This window comes from Nerophis lumbriciformis, linkage group LG18 (genome assembly GCF_033978685.3).
Source record: "Nerophis lumbriciformis linkage group LG18, RoL_Nlum_v2.1, whole genome shotgun sequence".
NCBI lineage: Eukaryota > Metazoa > Chordata > Actinopteri > Syngnathiformes > Syngnathidae > Nerophis > Nerophis lumbriciformis.
In genome coordinates this window covers 21,336,972-21,355,000 of record NC_084565.2, presented here as the reverse complement: position 1 = coordinate 21,355,000, position 18,029 = coordinate 21,336,972, and the positions used below count along the sequence as shown (strand labels likewise).

The 18,029-nt window shown below is 37.6% G+C and overlaps 1 protein-coding gene and 1 long non-coding RNA gene across 2 annotated transcripts in view; one reads left to right on the top strand and one right to left on the bottom strand.

The window, feature by feature from the left end:
* LOC133617684 (uncharacterized) overlaps nucleotides 1–9,609 on the top strand; it is a 9,705-nt gene extending 96 nt beyond the window's left edge. Inside the window, exons 2-3 of the long non-coding RNA XR_009817052.1 lie at nucleotides 7,118–7,227; nucleotides 8,418–9,609. This is a non-coding gene — a long non-coding RNA (uncharacterized lncRNA). The remainder of the gene's footprint in view (nucleotides 1–7,117; nucleotides 7,228–8,417) is intronic.
* Nucleotides 1–17,783, bottom strand: part of LOC133617683 (mitochondrial coenzyme A transporter SLC25A42-like) — a 27,226-nt gene extending 9,443 nt beyond the window's left edge. The window contains exons 1-6 of the mRNA XM_061977819.1: nucleotides 17,487–17,783; nucleotides 17,157–17,276; nucleotides 4,057–4,168; nucleotides 3,860–3,885; nucleotides 1,580–1,746; nucleotides 1,382–1,498 (exon numbers count right to left, since the gene is read on the bottom strand). Of these exons, the coding sequence (XP_061833803.1) occupies nucleotides 1,382–1,498; nucleotides 1,580–1,746; nucleotides 3,860–3,885; nucleotides 4,057–4,168; nucleotides 17,157–17,222 (488 nt within the window). The 5' untranslated portion in view covers nucleotides 17,223–17,276; nucleotides 17,487–17,783. The remainder of the gene's footprint in view (nucleotides 1–1,381; nucleotides 1,499–1,579; nucleotides 1,747–3,859; nucleotides 3,886–4,056; nucleotides 4,169–17,156; nucleotides 17,277–17,486) is intronic.
* Nucleotides 17,784–18,029: the final 246 nt, after the last annotated feature.

Here is an 18,029-nt window from a genome sequence, read left to right as displayed (position 1 = left end):
TATAACTTCTGTACAATTTTAGCAGTTAATACAACCTATCTATTTTTACTACGTACTTTTTTGTAGAAAGAAGTCAGAAGCTGACTTAGGGAGAAACGCACAAGACTTTCAATAATATACAGTACAGGCCAAAAGTTTGGACACACCTTCTCCTCCTTCTGCGTTTTCTTTATTTTCATGACTATTTACATTGTAGATTGTCACTGAAGGCATCAAAACTATGAATGAACACACATGTGGAGTTATGTACTTAACAAAAAAAAGGTTAACATGTTTTATATTCTAGTTTCTTCAAAATAGCCACCTTTTCCTCTGAATACTTTTTCGCACACTCTTGGCATTCTCTCAATGAGCTTCAAGCACACCTGTGAAGTGAAAACCCTTTCAGGTGACTACCTCTTGAACCTCATCGAGAGAATGCCAAGAGCGTGCGAAAAAAAGTAATCAGAGCAAAGGGTGGCTATTTTGAAGAAACTAGAATATAAAACATGTTTTCAGTTATTTCACCTTTTTTTTTGTTAAGTACATAACTCCACATTCATAGTTTTGATGCCTTCAGCGACAATCTACAATGTAAATAGTCATGAAAAGAAAGAAAACACATTGAATGAGAAGGTGTGTCCAAACTTTTGGCCTGTACCTGTGCAAATAAACATCTATCATGTTCTTTTTTTAACATTTAAAACATTTCCTTGTGGTCTACGTAACATGTAATACTGGTTCTTTGGTCCAAATTTTGCATAGATTATGTTTAGAGACAATCTTCAAACCGCTTTCTGATCGTCTCTTCCGAATGCACGTTTTGTGGGCGGTCTTATTTACGTGCCTCCACTTTGACTGTTTTCTCCCCGTCATCTTTGTTGTAGTTTTAGCGCTATAGAGTATATATATGTCTACTGACAGATATAAGTTAGCACTATACGCTACTTTGTATTAGAAATGGCAACAGCGGAGGATGCATGTGCATGTACGAGCCAGTCTGCCCCACAACAAGAGGATAGAGAAAAAGAAGGAGCTTATTGACTACAGTGTCGGACACGCGCAAAGCTCTTCGGTTAAATCTCTACCATATATGGAGACATCACACTTTGGAAAAACGTCACAATTTAGGTAAATTATAAAAGGCTCGATTGGAGTAAATATGAAGGAAGACACAATGCTATGCCTCCATGGTTTGATTTCAAATTTCCGGGACGTATGCAGATCCCAAATAAACAAAAACAGATACTAATAGGTATGAAATATTGGTTTTGCATAAAAGGGCCAGCGGCCCATGAGATTGAAACCCCTAGTCTACTTGCATTGGGTCCGATTGGAGCAGTGACCAACTAGATCCAGCAGCAGATGGAGTGTTCTACTTATTTACACTTGTTCTACTTACATTTCTTTGGCTGTGACTGCCATGCGGGCCCGCACCATGTCCAGTGGGTAGGTGAGCATGGCCGCTGTGGTCCCTGCCAATGATCCGGCCAGGAAACGCGGGAATGGCGGCAGAGCTCTGAAATACAGAGTTTTGTAGTCACAAACACATATTTATAAACACACAACATATTTATTCAGAGAATCTGTGGGGACTTACTTTCCCTGGAAGCCATAGTGGCCCCCTAGCGCCTTTTTGTACTGTTCATGGGAGCAGAACTGGATGGCGGCGTAGGGCATGACCCTCACCATGGTGGCTGAGTTGCCCCTCCACAGGCTGAGCAGCCCATCTTTCACGTATGAGCAGTAGATGAATCGGAAGGCCTCCTGTTAGATGACAACAAACGCTTCTTTAGATAGAAAAAGACCACCTGGTTAAGACTAAATCAACAGAACCTCTGCTGGTTGCAGCCAAGTACTGCACGCTGTTTAGCCCTTCAGTCGCTTCAAGACATGATTAATCAACAGTCTTTGCAGTACCACTGTACGCCTCAAGATTCAATAGTAAGTAAATTATATCGAATTAATAATTAAATTATACATCCAACTATATGTTTTTTAAGTTTGGTCAACACAAAATGTGTCGCTTTCCTTTTAAAAGCATGTATCTCCAGTTCAGGGCTTTTCAACTTCATATTGAAGAGGGTCGCAGGGGCCGGACATCAAAATTTGAATGTTTCGTCAGAGAGTACCTCACAGGTTATATTCCTTTCAGACTGTGTTTACTTAATTATTAGGTAAACAGCCTTCACAGTGTGAAATAGATTAATTGTTCTGCCCTCGCTACTCAATTTCAGCATGTGCACCAAGACAGATAGTTAACAGAAGCTCCAGAAGTTTTGTTAAGGATTGATGTTCCATCCATCCATCTTCTACCGCTTGTCCCTTTTGGGATCGCGGGGGGGTGCTGTAGCCTATTTCCTTCCTCAGTTTTATTGGAATTATTTTCCTTCCTCAGTTTTATTTTTTTTACACGTCTTCCTTCATTTAGGTTTTTTTGAGACTGAAAATAAACTTTAAATAAAACATTACAAAAGTATAAAGTCCATTGTGTATTTTGCAGAAATAATGTCCATTGTATATTTGACATAAATAAAATAGGTTTAATGTTGTTAATACATTTACACAGTACTCCGGCTTCCTCCCACCTCCAAAGACATGCACCTGGGGATAGGTTGATTGGCAACACTAAATTGGCCCTAGTGTGTGAATGTGAGTGTGAATGTTGTCTGTGTATCTGTGTTGGCCCTGTGATGAGGTGGCGACTTGTCCAGGGTGTACCCCGCCTTCCGCCCAATTGTAGCTGAGATAGGCTCCAGCGCCCCCCGCGACCCCAAAGGGAATAAGCGGTAGAAAATGGATGGATGGATGGATGGATGGTTTACGCAGAAGCAAAACAACATCCACATAGCATACAATTAAACGTAATTATTGCCCTCTACTGGTCAAATTTAGTGCTATATGTATTAACAAGCTTTAATCGCCCAGTTACTCTCAAACAAAGTCAGCAATTTCAATACAAAAATGTTTTATATATTTATGCACAATATTTATTTACAAATGTATGACCAAGTTTCGTGATGAAGCTTACACGTGTGGATTTTCTACACATATATTAATATTTATATAAATACTGTATGTATGTGTATTAATATATATATATATATATATATATATATATATATATATATATATATAAATATGTATGTATGTGTATGTGTGTGTATGTATATATATATATATATATACATACAGTATGTATGTATTTATATGTATATATACAGTATGTATATGTGTGTGTGTGTGTGTGTGTGTATATATATATTGATATATATATATATACTATATATATATAACATATATATATATAGTATATACACATGTATGTGTATATATGTATATATACAGTATGTATATATGTGTGTGTATGTGTATATATATATATATATATATATATATATATACACATGTATGTGTGTATGTATATATATATATACATGTATACATATGTATGTGTATATATATGTATATATACAGTATGTATATATGTGTGTGTGTGTATGTATATATATATTGATATATATATATACTGTATATATATAACATATATATATATAGTATATACACATGTATGTATATATACAGTATGTATATATGTGTGTGTGTGTATATATATATATATATATATATATATATGTATATATAGCATATATATATATATGTATATACACATGTATGTGTATATATGTATATATACAGTATGTATATATGTGTGTGTGTATATATATATATAACATATATCTATACACATGTATGTATGTATATATGTGTACATATATACATATATATATTTAATGCAAATATTGGTATTACATTTATCAGTCTACTGCATGATTACCAGTGATTCTTTTAATCATACTGTATGTAAACATGAACTCACCTTAGCTGAGAACCTGTTTGAGGACACTGAGGAAAAGAAAAAGAAAAGAGTTCAAGTAAGACGCTGTCCTAAAGTATGTAGGTTAAACATCGACTAAGAGGATTAGATGTTAGTTAACTCTGGAGTGAGCACAGAAAACTGTAGGTTAGGTAAACAATTACGCCGCACCAATGTCAAACTGAATGTTTCGCTCTTGCCTTGGAAGATGATCTTGGTGCGATCGAGGGGTGCGATGACAGTTTTGGCGATGGCTCCGGCGAATGCGCCGCATAGCAGGGAGTCCAGCGCCGTCCAGCCGGGCCTCAGGTCCTGTAGGGCAGCATTGGGCATGTTTGCGTCACGTTGCGTTGTCACGTTACAGTGAAAACAAAACTTCACTTTGTGACCTTAAACCAGACGTAACCTCAAAGTACATATTATTCATCTTTATGGTGTTGTTACCTCTATTTCAGTGGGTCTAAAACTTGTTTCACCATGTACCACCTCAGAAAAAACTTGGCTCTCCAAGTACCGCCATAATGCCCAGTATTAAAACACAGTAGCGTAATAGGCCTATGTAAACATAAAAACAAGGCAGAGGTTTTAATCTAACATATTTAATATTCTTGGTCACTCTAACATTGCACACAGTTTGAACAGTAACATTGTGTTTTAATATAGGACAACACTATACTTTAATCAAGTGATTCTTTAGCGTACTACTAGATCATCGGTGTCCATAGTGTGGCCTTGGGGCAATTTGCGGCCCGCAGCTCAAGTTTTGTTGGCTTATTGTTGAAATTAAATCAAACAAAACAAGTAAAATATTCGAAAAAAGAGGAAAAAAAGACAATGTCGTGAGAAAAAGATAACATTTTAAGTATCGGATTAGCGCAAGCTAGGTATTGACATCATAAAATGTCCTTAATTAAAAAATACTGTGGTCTAAAACACATTTGTCAATATGAACAAATGTCAAAGAATATTAAATACAGATAAAGAGTTTCCAAGGCAGTAGCATATTAAAAAGTATCCAGTAACAAACGCCTCTGTATCACTCATTGGAATGCATCGTATAATAAATGATTTCGGCCACGAGGTGTTGCCAAAAAAAAACGTAGACAGCATCGGTTTATTATTCATAATCTGTTTGAGTGACTTCACTCGATCAAACCTTTTTTTAACATTCCACACGACAAAATAATAAAAATATGTATAGTTTGTGCTGAGATCGGATCATATTTCGGTATCGGCCAATACTCAAGGCTTCAATATCAGTATACCGGTATAAATAATAATGTCATCTATAACACAAAGCCAATACAAAGTTCTATCTTTATATATATATATATATATATATATATATATATATATATATATATAATTGTTAGATCAGGAAAAAACACAGAGGCTATTTCATCCCTAAAAGCCTGTTTCGCAGGTTTCCCTGCTCTTCAGGGGATTTTCCCTGGAAATCCCAGCAAATAAATAGCCTCCGTGTTTTTTCCTGACCTAACGAATATTCCGGCATTGAGCACTTTCTAACAGATAAACCACAGTAACCTTGGATATAACCTTGGATATATATACATAACATTTCTAGGGGTGTGAGTCTTTGGGCACCTAACGATTTGATCCCATTCTGATTCCTGGGGTGATAATTTGATTCAGAATCGATTCTGGATTCAACATGATTCTGGATTCAAACCGATTTTTGCAATGTATTATTTGGTATAATAATGATAATGAATCAGGTTAGAAAAGCTCTTTCTGGTTGCATGGAGAAGGCCTAAAAAGGTATTTTAAAGAGATATTATAAAAAATAAAAAGTATGAATCGACTTAAAATATGGGCGAATAAAAACCACGATTCAGATCTGCATCGATTTCTTGTGCACCACCAATAATTTCTGTTTTTAGTTAAAAAAAATGTACAACATAGAAAAGTATCGAATTGGCCCCAGCATGCTTTGACTTTTCACCATGCGGCCCTTGGTGGGAAAAGTTTGAACACCCCTTGCCCTCGCTGGAGAATCTAGTTTGAGACTAGTTTGAGAATCGCTGCTCTATTTTATCACGTCTCACCGTGTACTTGAATTGTCAAAGTCACTCCTCTGCTAATCACGAGAGATAACGCCAAGCCATGTTTTGCTAAAACATAGCTGTTTAATATAGTGTGTGTGTGTGTGTGTGTGTGTGTGTGTGTGTGTGTGTGTGTGTGTGTGTGTGTGTGTGTGTGTGTGTGTGTGTGTGTGTGTGTGTGTGTGTGTGTGTGTGTGTGTGTGTGTGTGTGTGTGTGTGTGTGTGTGAGATTTCTGATTCCTGGGGTGATAATTTGATTCAGAATCGATTCTGGATTCAAACCGATTTTTGTAATGTATTATTTGGTATAATAATGATAATGAATCAGGTTAGAAAAGCTCTTTCCGGTTGCATGGAGAAGGCCTAAAAAGGTATTTTAAAGAGATATTATAAAAAATAAAAAGTATGAATCGATTTAAAATATGGACGAATAAGAACCACGATTTTAGATCTGCATCGATTTCTTGTGCACCACCAATAATTTCTGTTTTTAGTTAAAAAAAAAAGTACAACATAGAAAAGTATCGAATTGGCCCCAGCATGCTTTGACTTTTCACCATGTGGCCCTTGGTGGAAAAAGTTTGAACACCCCTTGCCCTCGCTGGAGAATCTAGTTTGAGACTAGTTTGTGAATCGCTGCTCTATTTTATCACGTCTCAACGTGTACTTGAATTGTCAAAGTCACTCCTCTGCTAATCACGAGAGATAACGCCAAGCCATGTTTTGCTAAAACATAGCTGTTTAATATAGTGTGTGTGTGTGTGTGTGTGTGTGTGTGTGTGTGTGTGTGTGTGTGTGTGTGTGTGTGTGTGTGCTTTCACACAATTTGTCCACGCCTAAAGGGCCGCTGAACCCAATAAACAGCCACTCTATGCGATGAGAATTGCTTCAGGAAGGGAAAATATCAGCAGAGTTTCACAACTCTTATTGAGGCCAAATGCTGTTTTGCATGCCACATGGATTGAAATACCTTGATGTATAATAAAAGTATCCCGCAACACTTCCTATTATGTAACTGCCATTGTTTTGTGGACTAAATACCCATGGGACTTAAAAAGTCCTTGCACCATTCTGAGGTTTCACCAAAATATGTCATCACAAGTTATGTCACGTGAGATTTCAGCAAATCTCGTGAGATTTCGACCCAAGTGAGCGTCTAACTCCACGAGTATGTTTTTCTTTTCTGTGCTTTTTTTAGTGATGTCAACAATGAAGGCTTTCATTGATTGCAAAAATAAGAAGAAATGTGACTTAATGCTCCCACGTCAATGCAGCGTCCTTCAGCTGCTGTGGCTGAGAGTTAATGAGGTGAGGAAACATGCAGCAGGCGATGTGTCGTGAATGTTGTCACAACTTGTTTATACAGTCTTTAGTTTGTTTACTGGGATGCTCACTCCTCCTTCAGTTAACTGCAAACTGTATCAGTGTTCAAATAACATCAATACTACCCAAAATGTTTTGTCATCTCATTGAACTGAACGTAGGCTGTGAAGATTGTGTATTCGATGTGAGAGGTATCACTCCTGTTTATTTTTGTTGGCCAAACTGTTGTAGTGAAAGCTTGTTTATTAGACTTCATCTTCATTAGCCAAACTGCTTTGAGTTTTATATTGATATATAAAGGTAAACACCAGGATTTTTTTATACATGTTTTTATAATTTTTTCAGTTTTTTTTACATTAGTGTTTTTTTCATGTCACAAAGGTATTACTACCAAAACCATTCATGTTACACAGCATTTTGTTCATGTTTTATTTTGTGAAGTTAATTCCTATATGACATATTTCTGCTCAAACTCTTAATGGATCGGTCCCTTTACAGCATCTACATGTACATATAAATCTAAATAACTTTTTTTTATTATTATAATAATTAAAAAAAATACCTCCCTCTATCAAAATGTAAAAATATAGATAGACATGTGATGACAAAAAGTTGACACGTTAATATTATTAATGAACAAAAATAAATAAATACTTGTCTTTAGATATATGGATAACATTTATCTGTAGCCTTTTAATCAGTAATCATGATGTAACTTATATCTGTATATATATTATTCTGTACACATATTATGTATATATTCGTATATATGTTAGATTTTTTTATCGCTATATTAGTCTATTTATACCTGCATTGTCCTTTCCATCCTTACACTTTCCATCATTGTAACTGAGCTACTGTGTTGAACAATTTCCCTTGTGGATCAATAAAGTTTGTCTAAGTCTAAGTCTAACTTAATGCTCCCGCGTCAACGCCCAACTTTTTTTAACACTTGTACAATATGTAAGAGGGCTAAAATGCTACTTGAGTTTTAATATACAGTAGTTGACTTCTTTTTACACTTGTACACTAGTTAAGTAAATGACTGAAGTTTAAATATATGGTTGTTAACTTATTTTTACACTTGTGTCACAATAGAGAATACTGTCCTGTATTACTGAAGTTTTAATTTACAGTGGCCATAGGGATGTTCAGATCAGGGTTTTATGTTGCAGGTTCCGATATCGGCCCTGGCTTCCGCCCGAGTGCAGAACGGCTACAGCCCCCCCCCCACGACCCCGAGAGGGACAAGCGGTAGAAAATGGATGGATAGATAAGGGTTCCGATACAGATCATCCATGAGTGAGATCAGCCGATAGCGTTTACATGTATTAACTGTACATTTTTCAATTTGTTTATGGTTATTGACCATATACTACTAATTCCAATCATATGGTTTTGCCTTCATAGTCATAGTGTGTCCTGGGAATTATTTCCTATACTTGTAAACATTAAGAAAAACAACAAAAAAATTATTTTGAGAAAATAAAAATATCGACCAAGTCACTCTAGTAAGGATCATACACTGAAAATACCCTTGGTATCGATACTACTAATTTAAGGTTCAAGCCGCTCTCACAATACATGTCATGTACTGACACTGATGCTGACACACCAACAGTTGTAGTTATATTATCCTCTCTCTAGACCAGGGGTGTCCAAACTACAGGTCGTTTGGCCCGCAAGACAACATGAGGTCAATAAAGTATCGCACCAGGGAATTGCACTCAAATTAATATTAAATGCTAATCTTTGAATGCTACGAACTGCTGACATCTTGTTGACCATGAGAGTAAATCAGATCAATGACCCTCGACTGTACTTTAAAATGATAGCACAGCATTTTACTCATATGACACAATCTAAACAACCTTCCCTAGTCATGGTGCAAAAAAAAATGCAACTAACATAACACATGGTCACACATAACACAACCAGCTTACTGAACTTTTTACAAACACATAATGAAAAAATGTCCAAACAACATAAAACAATTGAAAGTTACATCCATTAAAGGGCATGATGTCAAACACTCTCCTACACTTATCCATGTTTGGCACATTTCAGCTGCTTGATATTTCTCATTGATTACAAAACTTTAAATATGTCGTCACGGAAGTAAACAAGGTATGAACCGAACTTTCACATACTCCTAATATCCAATTATAATAATAATAATACATATTCATTATATTAATATAATATGTACACATACATACATACATACATATATATGTATAGTTACTTTACATGCAGTCAGCTTTCGGCCCCTGGCAAAAAATATTTTAGCCCAATGCGTTTGGACACCCCTGCTCAAGACTCTTCATAATCTACTTATTAATTTCCTGTTAATATCTACTCACTTTTTACACTTCCTAAACTTTACTATTCACCTGATTATTGGTGTTGTTTATACCTAGCTTAGTTATTAGCATGCCTGCTCCTGGTTGGCTCTCTGTTTGTAACATGTTTAGCCTCGGCCTCCAGTGATAATGATACTTAGAATATTAAGAAATGCAGTTCATTTGCCATAATGGAAGTTAAATATTATTATCCTAGAGGAGCTGCTCCACACTTTATTAGCTGCTAGCCACTTGTCAGCCGGGGTGCTGAAAATAAAAAAATGGCGTTTGTGATCGGCATTAAAAGGCATTAATGGCGATTACTAGAGATGTTCGATAATATCGGCCGGCCGATAAATGCTTTAAAATGTAATATCAGAAATTATCGGTATCGGTTTCAAAAAGTAAAATGCATGACTTTTTAAAACGCCACTGTACAGAGTGGTACACGGACGTAGGGAGAAGTACAGAGCGGCAATAAACCTTAAAGGCGCTGCCTTTGCGTGCCGGCCCAATCACATAGTACCTGCGGCTTTTCACACACACAAGTGAATGCACGCATACTTGGTCAATAGCCATACAGGTCACACTGAGGGTGGCCGTATAAACAACTTTAACACTGTTACAAATATGCGCCACACTGTGAACCCACACCAAACAAGAATGACAAACACATTTCGGGAGAACATCCGCACCGTAACACAACATAAACACAACAGAACAAATACCCAGAACCCCTTGCAGCACTAACTCTTCCGGGACGCTACAATATACAACCCCGCTACCCCCTACTCCCCCCCCAACGCCGCCCACCTCAACCTCCTCATGCTCTCTCAGGGAGAGCATGTCCCAAATTCCAAGCTGCTGTTTTGAGGCATGTTAAAAAAAATTATGCACTTTGTGACTTCAATAATAAATATGGCAGTGCCATGTTGGCATTTTTTTCCATAACTTGAGTTGATTTATTTTGGAAAACCTTGTTACGTTGTTTAATGCATCCAGCGGGGCATCATAACAAAATTAGGTATAATAATGTGTTAATTCCACGACTGTATATATCGGTATCGATTGATATCGGAATCGGTAATTAAGAGTTGGACAATATCGAATAACGGCAAAAAAGCTATTATCAGACATCTCTAGCGATTACATACTTTTTTACGAAAAGCAGCCAGTACTGATCCTTAACGATCAACTTTTTTTTTTTTTGACAGTTGTTCAACAGCAAAGAATATTATTGACATTTCTATTATACAGTGGTTAACTTCTTTTTACACTCGTGTGACAGTCAAGAATGTGACACACGGTGGTTAACCTATTTTTATACTTGTTAAGAATCTTAAAGTGTTACTGACATTTTAACATACTGTGGTTAACTTCTTTTTACACATGCATAGCCGTTACTAAACTCGGTGCGCCATCAACAATCCTCCCTCCCCACAGTGAAAAACAATTACTTCTTAGTATTGCCCGTACAGTTAATTAAAGCTTTCAAGATACTAACAGTTTGACTATTTTCATTCCTAATGTTTCCACATGGGAAATAAACGGATTGTAAACACAAACAGGTGTGTATGTCCTACATTATCCTTATCCTTATCATACACGTTTCTGCTTGGGCAATGTTGCAGGTAAGAAGACCCAGCTTCATGTTGTTGGCCTGCACCTCCCCCTTGTATTTACAGCCTCGCTGCCAGCAGAGAGGCCGACTGAGGTATGTTTTCACAAGCCCATAACACTGACTTACTTTAACGCATTAAAGGGGAACTGCACTTTTTTTTCCTTATGTAAGACAAGAACACATGTTTTTTATGCATTCTAACTAGTGAGCAAAAGTCTGCTTACGACAGAGCCTATGGGAGTCGCTCTATTCTGCATATAAAGCAGTTAAAAACACCTCCATTAAGGTTTTATATACATGCTGTAAGTGAATATGTAATGTAATAACAGGCACATTCATAATAACTAGAGATGTCCGATAATGGCTTTTTTGCCGATATCCCGATATTGTCCAACTCTTAATTACTGATTCCGATATCAACCGATACCGATATATACAGTTGTGGAATTATAAATAAATGATAAATGGGTTGTACTTGTATAGCGCTTTTCTACCTTCAAGGTACTCAAAGCGCTTTGACACTACTTCCACATTTACCCATTCACACACACATTCACACACTGATGGAGGGAGCTGCCATGCAAGGCGCTAACCAGCACCCATCAGGAGCAAGGGTGAAGTGTCTTGCTCAGGACACAACGGACATGACGAGGTTGGTACTAGGTGGGGATTGAACCAGGGACCCTCGGGTCGCGCACGGCCATTCTTCCACTGCGCCACGCCGAATTAACACATTATTATGCCTAATTTTGTTGTGATGCCCCGCTGGATGCATTAAACAATGTAACAAAGTTTTCCAAAATAAATCAACTCAAGTTATGGGAAAAAAATGCCAACATGGCACTGCCATATTAATTATTGAAGTCACAAAGTGCTTTTTTTTTTAACATGCCTCAAAACAGCAGCTTGGAATTTGGGACATGCTCTCCCTGAGAGAGCATGAGAAGGTTGAGGTGGGCGGGGTTGGAGGGGCAGGGGGGGTGTATATTGTAGCGTCCCGGAAGAGTTAGTGCTGCAAGGGGTTCTGGGTATTTGTTCTGTTGTGTTTATGTTGTGTACTGCAAAAAGTCAGTGTTCAAAAACAAGAAAAAAAAATACAAAAATGAGGGGTATTTTACTTGAACTAAGCAAAATTATCTGCCAATAGAACAAGAAAATTTGGCTTGTCAAGACTTTCCAAAACAAGTAAAATTAGCTAACTTCAATGAACACAAAAATACCTTAAAATAAGTATATACTTACTAATAACAAGTGCACTTTTCTTGGTAAAAAAAAAAAAAGAGAGACCTTTTTGCTCAATATGTTGAAAAATATTCTTAAATTAAGTAAATGCTAGTGCCATTATCTTGACATAATGATATGCGCTCGGCATCATGATTTTTTTTTTTCATGCTTGAAGTAAGAAATTATTACTTTAAAAAAATAGTTTTATACTTGTGAGTGTTGATGACACAGCTTTGCATCAGTTTATATTCTTGTTTCAAGCATGTTTTACTCAATATAGGTCATAAAATCTCAGCAACAAGCTGTAATATCTTACTGAGATCATTTAGGATCAAAACTCTTAAAACAAGTAAAACACTCTAACATAAAATCTGCTTAGTGAGAAGAATTATCTCTGCTCTGTGACAATGCACCGCTAAAAATAAGTCCATAACAGTTGGGCTTACATAAGAACATTGCCAATAATTGGTTAATATTCAGGTCACTAAATGCAGTATTAATGGAGGTTTTTGGATGATTGTTTAGACCAGTGGCCCCCAAACTTTGTGACTCGGGGGCCACATTGGGTTAAAAAAATGTTTGGCTGGGGGCCGGGCTGTGTGTGTGTGTGTGTGTGTGTGTGTGTGTGTGTGTGTGTGTGTGTGTGTGTGTGTGTGTGTGTGTGTGTGTGTGTATATATGTATGTATGTATATATTTACTCATTTCAATGTGTTTTCTTTATTTTCATGACTATTTACATTGTATATTGTCACTGAAGGCATCAAAACTATAACACCTGTGAAGTGAAAACCCTTTCCGGTGACTACCTCTTGAAGCTCATCGAGAGAATGCCAAGAGTGTGCAAAGCAGTAATCAGAGCAAAGGGTGGCTATTTTGAAGAAACTAAAATATAAAACATGTTTTCAGTTATTTCACCTTTTTTTGTTAAGTGCATAACTCCACATGTGTTCATTCATAGTTTTGATGCCTTCAGTGACAATCTACAATGTAAATAGTCATGAAAATAAAGAAAACGCATTGAACGAGAAGCTGTGTCCAAAATGTTGGCCTTGTGTGTGTGTGTGTGTGTGTGTGTGTGTGTGTGTGTGTGTGTGTGTGTGTGTGTGTGTGTGTGTGTGTGTGTGTGTGTGTGTGTGTGTGTGTGTGTATATATATATATATATGCACTTGCCGCTGATGATGTGACATTATCGATGAGAAAATGCATTTTTAGACAATATGATTTGCTTAAGCAGCTTGGAGACACCGAGTGTAACAAGCGGTAGAAAATGGATTAGAAAGAACAGACTTTTAAAAATAATACCTAAAAAAATCTGTGCCGGATTTTGGACGCTGGCGGGCTGGATTCGGCCCGCGGGCCGTAGTTTGGGGACCCCTGGTTGAGCCGGCTTTATGGGTGCAATAGAGGACCTCCATTGACTCCCATCGTAAGCAGATTTTTATTTACATTTATTTACAAGTTAGAATACATTTAAAAAAAACATGTTCTTGTCTCCCATAAAGTTTGTGAATTATAAGAAAAATTCCCCCAAAAAAGTGCACGTCCCCTTTAAATAAGCCAAGCATTAGAACAGGGATGTCAAAGTCAAATACATCAGAGGGCCCAAAAAACTAATTTGCTACAAGCCAAACGGCCGGACTAGTTCAATGTTTATTAAAACATATTTAAAAATGATTGCACATAACCTATTGAACCTAACACAGTGTACTGTATTTTATTCAATGATTAAATGAATAATCCAACATTTTTGTATGGCTCGGTTACTCATTTCAAGTGAAAACATTTTTCAACAGGCTCACAGACAAGAACAAACTTCCTTCAAAGCAGGCAGCTTTAGTGCAGGATAAAAGAGTAATAAGGTGCAGATATAAATAAATAGATTACTGTACAGATAAATATATTGCACTTTTGCATATGCATCCACGTTTATGGATGTATGTTATATTGTCTTTATATTCCAGCGAGTTAATCCGTGAATTGAGGGGATTATTATGATGCGTTCAAGAGTCTTACGGCCTGAGGGAAAAAGCTGTTACAGAACCTGGAGGTTCTGCTTTGGAGGCTGCGGTACCTCTTTCTAGAGTCCAGCAGTGAAAACAGTCCTTGTTGGCGGTGGGAGGAGTCTCTACAGATTTTCTGAGCCCTGGTCAGGCAGCGGCTTTTTGCCATTTCATGAATAGGAGGAAGATTTAACATTCACACACTAGGTTCTAATTAGGGTTGTACGGTATACCGGTATTAGTATAGTACCGCGATACTAATGAATCATTTTTGCTACTATACTGCCTCTGAAAAGTACCGATCCCGCGCCCGCGTCGAAGTCACGTCATGTCATTGCTGGTTTTACGAGCAGAGGAGCATGTTTGGCAGCGCACAATCACAGAGTACTTACAAGCAGACACAGTGTGTAGACAGAAAAGGGAGAACGGACGCATTATGGCTTAAAAACTAACGATAAAGGTGAAGTTATAACACTGAAACGCCCTCAGGAAGAGGTGCTTTAAGACATGGCTAGCTAGCTAGCGGCTAAAGTCCATCCGCCATCGACAGTGTTTTTTAGCTACTTCTAAATCACTAATCCTCGCCCCCATGGCGACAAATAAAGTACGTTTCTTACAAGTATCATCCCTACAGGACGAGGAATAGCTAAACATGCTTCACTACACACCGTAGCTCACCGGCGTCACAATGTAAACAAACACCATGGGTGGATCTACACCTAACATCCACTGTAATGATATCAAGTACAGTAGCGTATCTAATCGATACTACTATGATTATGTCTATATTTTTTGGCATCACATCTTTTTTCGTTTTTTTAAAATGTATATAATGTTTATAAAGTCAGGAAATATGTCCCTGGACACATGAGGACTTTGAATATGACCAATGTATGATCCTGTAACGACTTGATATTGGATTGATACCCAAATTTGAGGTATCATCCAAAACTAATGTAAAGTATCAAACAACAGAAGAATAAGTGATTATTACATTTTAACAGAAGTGTAGATAGAACATGTTAAAAGAGAAAGTAAGCAGATATTAACAGTAAATGAACAAGTAGATTAATAATTCATTTTCTACCACTTGTCCTTAATAATTTTGACAAAATAAAAGAATGATAAATGACACAATATGTTACTGCATATGTCAGCAGACTAATTATGAGCCTTTGTTACTTACTACTAAAAGACAAGTTGTCTTGTATGTTCACTATTTTATTAAAGGACTTAACTCCAATAAGAAACATATGTTTTATGTACCCTAAGATTTAAAAAAAAAAAAAAATAATAATAATGCATCCGGGGGCCGGATCTGGCCGGCGGGCCTTGACTTTGACATTGATTGATTGATTGATTGATTGATTGAAACTTTTATTAGTAGATTGCACAGTACAGTACATATTCCGTACAATTGACCACTAAATGGTAACACCCCAATCAGTTTTTCAACTTGTTTAAGTCGGGGTCCACGTTAATCAATTCAGGGTAGTTAATCAATTCATGGTTGCATTAGAACAGATAAATTCATTTTAAATCCCAACTTGTGTGTCCTGACGGTATATCAGCAGTGTTGGGACTAACGCGTTACAAAGTAACGCCGTTAGTTTCAGCGGTAACTAGTAATCTAACGCGTTATTTTTTATATTCAGTAACTCAGTTACCGTTACTACATGATGCGTTACTGCGTTATTTTTTATGTAGTATCGGCTAGAAACAGAAGATCTGAGTGTGTTTTATTGCAGCGCTGCGGTGTCTTCCTTGTGTGTCACAAGGAAAAGAAGAGAAGTGCAGAGAAGAGGCGTGCTTTGTGTGGGTGGGGGCGGGGGGGCTCCCAGACCATAGTTGAGGGGCGCAGAGGAGACGTTCCTCCAGGGCCTATTTACTTCGGGGTTAACAACCTTCACTTTACCCGGAAGTGGGTCTTTACAGCTAAGGGTGAATGACGAGGCCGGCAGTTTGTTGCAACTTTGTGACTTTGTTGGACGCAGCCATCCACCAAGCTAGAGCACCTGCACGCACTCACTGTCTCAGGTCCCTCACCTCTCTCGCCCACTCACTCACTGACGTCACTCACCTCACATGCTGTCATATCTTAAAGGGCCACACACACACACACACACATACGCTACTCTCATAACAACTTACAAGACATCATGGTGAAGCCAGAAGTCGAGTTTCTTAACATGGAGACATTCTCAATACTTTTCTTTTGTCGAGCACAAAGAAAATAACATTTTAGTTAAATGTAAGTTGTGTCTTGGATCAAAGATCCTATCTATTTAAAGTTAAAGTTAAAGTGCCATTATGTTGCAGCTATTTAAAATAGTTTTGTCAATTTGTTCTGGCCTGAAATAAATTGGCCCTTGAAACATATCTTTCTTTGTCTTTGTGTGTTGTATGTAGACCACATTGCTTTCTGAGTTCAGTGATGCAAATGCATGTCACGTTGATCAACACATTGTATTATTCTCCAGTGCAATAACAGTACTGAAATGAAGGCTAAAAGGGCATTAATGGGAGCCTTAAAAAAAAAAAAGGAGAGAAAAAAGAAGTAACTAAATAGTTACTTTTCACAGTAATGCATTACTTTTTGGTGTAAGTAACTGAGTTACTTTTGAAATAAAGTAACTAGTAACTGTAACTAGTTACTGGTTTTCAGTAACTAACCCAACACTGTATATCAGGAATAAAGACTATGCATTAAGAATGGAAGTGAGACCTTTGCTGGGCTGGAAGCAGGCAGGGTCACCACCGGGGCCACTGGCAGGCGGCTCTGGTGGTCCATATGTGTCCCTCACTTAGTCTCTCATGGATGCTTTACCACAGCAGCAGAGGGCAGCTGCGAATAAAAAGAAACCATTTTGCACAGCTTTTTCCCCTTTTTTTTTAAACCTCACATTGCACGCATTACGATATCCTGCATTACACAAGCAGCTCAAACTGTTGTTTTTGCATGCAACGCTGCTTTAATCCTATTAATCAACAACACACCTCCTGCAAATGATGTAACATGTGCATGAATAAACATGTTCATATATGATTTAGTTACCCTTTTCAAGGTGTCTCAGGCATTCGACGTTGATACGTCGTCGTCTTGATGCGTCTCTGCAGGCTGCTTGGGTCCGTAAACGCAACTTAAAAGAGGGAGGAGGTCCGTGTTGTTGTTTTTATCACAATGTTGAGCCGCGCGTTCACATGCTTCCTATTTATAAACGCCAGGGGATTCTATTTTAATCTGCGTGTGTCGCTGCCGCGCGTTCTCGCCACTGCGCTCGGTTTTATTTTGGGGGCTCGACTGACAGTCCTGGAAGAAACTAGAACGACGTCGTTGCCCAATGTTTTGGACTACAACGCCCACAAAGCCAAGGGGCCATGTAGATATCGCGAGATTTCGCCGCCGTGGTGGGTTGCCAGGTGCCTTCTCTTTCGTCTGTCCAGTGTGTTCAGAAATGAAATTCACGTTAGATGTTGGCATGACTTTCCAGTTTGTCTCTTTTCAACATGTCCGAAAAGGAGTTGGAAGATGCAGAGCTTATTTAATCCTACCCCTTTTACATTACATAGCAATTGCTAACACTTTTGTTCACTTCCT